The sequence below is a fragment of the Dinoponera quadriceps genome, unplaced genomic scaffold (genome assembly GCF_001313825.1).
Source record: "Dinoponera quadriceps isolate SergipeBrazil2010 unplaced genomic scaffold, ASM131382v1 scaffold248, whole genome shotgun sequence".
NCBI classification, from domain to species: Eukaryota; Metazoa; Arthropoda; class Insecta; order Hymenoptera; family Formicidae; genus Dinoponera; species Dinoponera quadriceps.
The window spans coordinates 38,885-45,379 of NW_014554606.1; the positions used below are offsets into that span (position 1 = coordinate 38,885).

The 6,495-nt window shown below is 42.5% G+C and overlaps 1 protein-coding gene across 1 annotated transcript; it reads right to left on the reverse strand.

Moving 5' to 3' along the window:
• Positions 1–682: 682 nt before the first annotated feature.
• On the reverse strand, positions 683–6,317 carry LOC106752263 (DC-STAMP domain-containing protein 2-like). Its single transcript, XM_014633833.1, has 13 exons — positions 6,169–6,317; positions 5,646–5,921; positions 5,365–5,515; positions 5,041–5,200; positions 4,131–4,394; positions 3,817–4,030; positions 3,420–3,735; positions 2,720–3,027; positions 2,220–2,537; positions 1,903–2,132; positions 1,665–1,768; positions 1,156–1,464; positions 683–793 (listed from the first exon to the last, which is right to left on the reverse strand). The coding sequence occupies exons 1-13, from the start codon at positions 6,315–6,317 to the stop codon at positions 683–685; spliced, it is 2,910 nt and encodes a 969-aa protein (XP_014489319.1).
• Positions 6,318–6,495: the final 178 nt, after the last annotated feature.

Consider the following 6,495-nt stretch of genomic DNA (forward strand, 5'->3'; position numbering starts at 1 on the left):
GGATTACACCCGAAGAAAGTCATGCTTAGTATCTGGTGGGATTGGAAAGGAATCGTCTATTATAAGCTGCTGCCACCCAACAAAACGATTGATTCGACCAAGTACTGCTCACAACTGGCCAAATTAAAGCGAGCAATCCATCAGAAGCGAATTGGCGCACAGAAAGGGCGTTGTGTTCCACTAAGACCACACGTTTCTCTGATGACCCGGCAAAAGTTATTGCGGCTGATATGTTTTGGCGCACCCACCGTATAGTCCGAACCTTGCATCTTCCGACTATCACTTGTTCCAGGCGCTACAGAACAATTTGAATAACAAAACCTTCAGTTCCCTGGACGTTCTCAAAAAACACTTGGATGACTTCTTTGCCCAAAAATCTCAGGACTTCTATGAAAAAGGGATAATGAAGCTCGAGGAGAGATGGCAGAAAGTCATTGAACAGAATGGAACATATTTAGTTGATTAAAATCGCTTTTTTTGCAAAATATTTTGCGTTTGAAATTTACTCAATTTTTGCTACGGAATTATGCATAAACCCAATAATTGTGTCACACAATAATCGCACATATACGTGCGCACATTTCTTTCGTTCCTTGACATTTCTTTTGACATACATTATCAGGAATACCTTTATCTTACCTTGGTGATTGTTTCGTTGTTAGTTTCTTCTCGTAAGGATATTTCACATCGTCGATTCTCGCATGAAGATCCGATCGGCGACAAATCGTTCTACGTCGTGCACGATGCGAATCATAATTTCTGCTGTAAATATTATCTTGAAAATCGTCCCGATCTGAAATTTGCAAACGATCTACTTGCCGATCGTGCGCCTTTAAGAGCGCGCTCTGTTCGCTCTCTTTGTCGGAGGAAGACGTAGTGGAAGAATCGTCACGCTTTGTGTCCTTTTTAATGCAGATTCGTCTGTACGTTCGACCAGACGAGATGGATCGATCTCTCGCCCCGACTACTTTGTCGATGGCAGGCGATTTTCTCGCTCGCCATTCTGCGTTCTCGTTATTTCGATCGATCTTACAAAAAGGAAGAAAAACTATGCATGAACGCGCGACCAGAGAGCGCGCAAATAATTGATTAAAAGTTCAATGTACAGGTATGTATCATCGAAGTGAGAGAGAATGTCCGCGCTTGCCCGCGTACCGATTTCCTCCCGAGCCAAGGAATCTTCACGAACGCAGCAAAGACTTTTCTTACGCGACTTGGTCTCTTCCCTCGGACAATGCCATCTTTTAAGAGTAATTCCTCCGAACTATCATCCACCTCGATATGAACCCTTTCATCCACTTCCTCCGTCGGCCAGGATTCGGTATTCGCTATCGACGTAGACGAGCTGAAATGATCCGAACAAGATTTCCTCTTCGCAAGCGACTTCCTACGAGCTTTCACCATGAAACAGGACGTTGAATCCTCGCTACTCAAAGTCTCTTTCGTCATTGAGTCGTTGAAAATCTGTATTGAACGTTTACCGCTGTGATTATCGATTGGTTGGAGATTGTATGATCGAGGACATCAAGTCTCCCTCATTAGCATCAGTGATATTCAAGTTTGAATTCAAGTACTTCGATCGTTTGTTTCTTTCCTTATTAATTTATAGCGACCGACGTGCACACTTGCAGCAGTTAAAGACAATGTCGATGGAAAAATCTCACCTGTATAGTGACATCTTCTCGTATCTTTTGTGCTTCGATGTCTCTGAAGGATGCTTTACATTGACACTCGACTCGAATCTTTCGCGGCGATTCGTCTTGATAAGCTGCTCTCACGTAAGAGAATATCGATAATTACTCTCGTCAGCAAACCTCGTGAACAATTTCTGAGGTAAATGACGCTTTGGAAATTCGATTGGCACAAACCGACATTTAGATAGAGACACCGCGTCGTACGTACTGTAACTATAAAGCGAACTACTGCTATCCTCGACGTCATCGTCCCTCTGCACGACTTGATCTTTTTTTTCCACGTCTATACTCTTGTCTTTTTCCTTCTCGTCCTCTCCGGATAATCGTTCCACAGCTGGCTCCTCACCTTTTACCAATGATATTTCTGCAGCTAGTTCCTCTTGCTTGACTCTTGGTGCCAATTCTTTCTTCATAATCGTTGGATCGTCCGATGAATCTCTGTTATTCGTAAGTAATATTTTCTGCGCAAATGGTCTCAATATTTTCACTCTCAGAATAATTCAACTCGTAATTATCAAAATTTACCTTTCCTCGCTGATGTCCGACAAATCGCCGTATTCGATGGGCGACCGACAAATCGTGCAAAAATTCTGCAAATCTACGAAGCACCGTGTGCAAAAGAGACCGACGCAGCCGGGCGTAGAGCATTTAATATGCGGTTCGGAGCGTTCCACAGCACCACATAGCAGACACATGTTCTGCCTCTGAGGGAACAACTTGTTCAAGATCGGGCACATCGCCAGGCATCGCTCTCGAAACGTGACCTTCTCGATTCTCTGGTCGGTCATGCCGAACTTGCGGCGCAATTGGCGCCGCGCAAACTTGAGGAAACTTGCTCTCGATCTACACGAGTTCGAACGAGTCTAGATACGATTTGCACGTAGGAAATGTGCTTTACCAAAAATCGAACGCGTCAAATTGGAGAGAAGAGCTATTTATCCGCCTATTCGACGGCCGTGTCGTGCGCGTGTGTATGTGTGTGTGTGTGTCAGCCGCTCGTCGTTATCCGATCGATGATGCGATACCTAATAATATGATTATACAGCCAAGCGGCTCTTTGCTTGGCTCTATCCGGATGATATTTGCACATGACAACATGCCGCAGTCTCAATCCGTAAGGTTCGAATACCGCCATGATCCAACAGAGAACAATCAGCGTCGCAATCTGCGTATACCTGTCTAGATCGGGTGGTATGGGATCTGGCAGACAGGGTGTCGCGTCGATCTCTGTATCCTTGATACGCGGTGCAAAGGCTCTTACAATACTCTTGTAAAGATCGGCGAGATAGCCGTTGCCAGACACGTAGACGCCCACGGAATTGGGTCGTTGGACCTAGAGATCGATATACGTTCTGCCGTCATCGCGCGATACTTTTTCTTATCGTGATTATTCTACGTCGAAATATATCCGACTACTCTCTCGCTCGCGGCCCGACAGTCGATATTTCCGACTGCCGCTTTTCTCACGCCAAACTTGACTTTACTTTTCCTTACTTCCCCTTGTTCTAGTGTTAGCTCTCTCTCTCTCTCTCTCTCTCTCTCTCTTCTTCAGTAATACCAATATCATTTATTTAGAAATTATTTTTTGTTACGCCACGTCTAATATAGAAAGTAAATGGCGAAAATCTTCGGACAATCATTCGCGAATTTTTCGCAACGAATGAAAACTTGAAGAAAAATCATCAAAACAGAATCACTTCGTTTATAAAGTAATATCTAGAATACCTTTGTTTCGATCCGTCCGTGACGCCTGATGGTGTTGAGAATCCAATAAAGACTATAGTCTGCCATTATATACATGCAAATTTTCAAAGTCGCCAAACCCAAAAAGACGGCTGATTTGACGAGTTTTACCTTTTCCACTTTGATCAATGCGACGGACGTCAGTGTAATGTATTGATTTCTCTCGCGAGCGTTTAACGGTAGGACAGTTTCCTTGTCCTGACGCGTCCTTATTAAATCGATAGTGCGCAAATCATCGGTCAAGTATCGATTGTCGAATCGTTCGCTCGTTAGCCACTTGTATCGATAACGTATGATCCTGCGGAATGTTTCAATTTTGCCCAATACACGCTGTCTATAGTCGTGCGTTGTCGAAGGGATTGGTGGAGCGGGATTTTACCTTAGCAACATGAGTAAAATAAAAAATGTCGTGAAGAGACTCATCCAATCAAAAACGGCTAAAAACTTGTCGGTTCTTGATCGAACCTCACTGATTATATCGGTCGATATATCTTCGATGGTTTTACTTTGGTTCGTTTCCAAGTGGAAAGAGTGCGAAAATTTCACTTTGACATAGAACATCGCTCTTACATGGAGAGTAAACCTCTTGATTTCTGCGCGCACGCGCGAGAGAGAGAGAGGTGAGTAAAAATTTGTCGAATATATTATTCGCGATATTTTTCAAAGCACACTATATGAGCGTGTATAACGTACTTTTGCGCACAGCGTCGACTATAGTATCGGCTATGTAAGACACCATCATACAGATCAGGTCCAGAGGCTTCACTATATAACACAAGGCACCAACGATATACGCCAAATTGCAGATCCCACCGAAGAAAGGGCCAAGTTTCGCCTTGCAATCGGCTACTGCACCTTCGAAGACTCTCTGACACCTGTCGAACGGCGTGCCAAGTTTCTTGTTGCAAATATTCACGATACTGCCGAGCCATTGGAAAACCGACATGATCACTCTCACTGCGGAAAAATTCGGAAAACAGAGAGTCGATAATCGTTCGTAAACACGAGAGATATCTATTAGGTGTATAAATTAATTCGTAGTGCTACCAAACATCAAGATTTATTTATTAATGGTGTATAATTATCGAAATAATTTCCGTTATTATCAATGGTTTTCGCAGCTGTCAATAAAGTCATTGATAGATTTCCGAACGTCTTCTATAGTTTTAAAATGTTTGCCGATGAAATAATGTTACAACGACCGAAACAAGTAAAAATGTCCAAAGTCTGAAGTTTATAAACCGGATGTAACTTCCAAGCTCATATTAAAAATAGCATCTTTTATTCCTCTTGCCAGGTGGTGTGTTGTCGTGGAGCAAGTCTTCTCAAAATCTTCTCGAAATCGCTGATATCATTTTTTGCGCCGAACACATGTGGTTCAGCAACATTTTTTAAAATGCAAAACAGAGCACCAAATATGAACCGGCAACGGTGCTGCTAAAGTTATTATTGGTCATTTCTACGTGGTGTTTTGTAAACACAGCTCTTTTGAGCCACAACTGACCGGGAAAATATTTTGTATAATAATTTAGATGTAAAATGCTCATTATAGAAACGAGTAAGGGTACCGATTTGCACATTTAATAGTTGTTGTTGCACTCACATATACTGAACACGAGTCGTTTGATAGCCAGGAGAGTCCGCTTAATCTTCTTCACGACCACCTTTACCGTCTTTATCACTTTCGATATCGCGTCTCTCAGAGCGTAGAATGGCTGTTTTATCAAGTCGACTACGCTCTTTACGGCTTGCTTCAATTGCTCCTGCATACGAGCGTCAGTAAACGCGACAGATTAAAATAAATGTAGATATCGAAAGGCACTTATACAAGCAAGATTTTGCGGCGGTGGAGCTAACGATGATTCGGAGATCCACCGACGCCTGTATATCTCACATCGAATATGCGAATCCATCCGCGAAAACTCACCTGTCCGCAAGCCAAAGATTCCGACAGAACACTTATGTTGTGCAAGGTATTCTTCGCCGGTCCGGTGAGCGTTAAAATAAAAGCATAAGCCAGCAAGGCTTGTCTGCCACGTTTGGAAAAGAACTGTGGCAGTAATAGAAAGACGACGCATCTGCAGACGAGAAATATGACGGTTGTATTGTGTACAAATATTTTCGTTACTCCTCCATTGGAGCGGAGATATTCGAATTGCCAACGACGATTCGCGTCGTATGTTGTCGCAGAAATTCGCGAGATATTACCTTACGCGATAAGAAAATGCCAATCCAAGCGTGAGAATCATTCCAAGGACCGAGCAAAACATTGTGGCGGACGTGAGAGTAAAGTTCAGTTGAAATACAAAAAATATAAAAAATATATATGTGAGAAATATACCGCTCAAAAACCCGAAAGCACTCTTCAAAATGTAATTCTCGAGCGAACCGTCGGTACGAATCAGCCTTGCCTTTTTGTACACCCAAGTATACTTTATGGAGGAGATGATTCTGCTCCAAAAATGTTCAATCTTCTTTTTGTATCTGTGAAATTGCGGATAAAGATAACGGCGAAAGAGCGTGAATGAGTTGAGATAATGCGTGCAGAACACTGATTGTTAAATGGCGAGAGATTGGAGAAGAATTGTAACAGAGCTTTAGCGAGAGATTATAGGTATTCTTGGAAAGAGAATGAAGAGAAAGTTTCTCGAGAGATGTAATCTCGACGTCAGAATTGCAAAAAGTAAATATCGATTCGATGACAATTGTGAAAAATTAACGGCAGGCTCACTTTAATCTCTTTCGTCGGAGATGTTGTTTCAAGGTGACAGGCGGCTTGCCACCTCTGAAGATCTCGATCGATTTCAATTTCTCATCTTCATATATCAATCTATTCTTTTCGAGTTTCCTAGCTTTCAGGATCAATTGAAAAAACGCCATATTCTCAAGGACCAAACTATCCGCTTACGAACTACATATTAATTACGCTTCAACGTAACTTAAACAAAACTGAAATTCGCCTCAACAAATTGCTTTCGCTCGCGGAGATGTTGCGTTGTTTTTGCATCTTTGCGTCTCTTAGGTAAGGTTAACATAAGGTCTGTTCGTTTTCTCTACA

Excerpts from the sequence above, each read along its gene's own strand:
- LOC106752263 (XM_014633833.1), bottom strand. The coding sequence starts at position 6,317 with ATGGCGTTTTTTCAATTGATCCTGAAAGCTAGGAAACTCGAAAAGAAT. Across the intron at positions 2,538-2,719 it reads CTGTATAATCATATTATTAG|ATCGAGAGCAAGTTTCCTCA; the intron begins GTATCGCATCAT and ends GAACTCGTGTAG. Across the intron at positions 794-1,155 it reads CTTGGCTCGGGAGGAAATCG|ATCGGGACGATTTTCAAGAT; the intron begins GTACGCGGGCAA and ends TGCAAATTTCAG.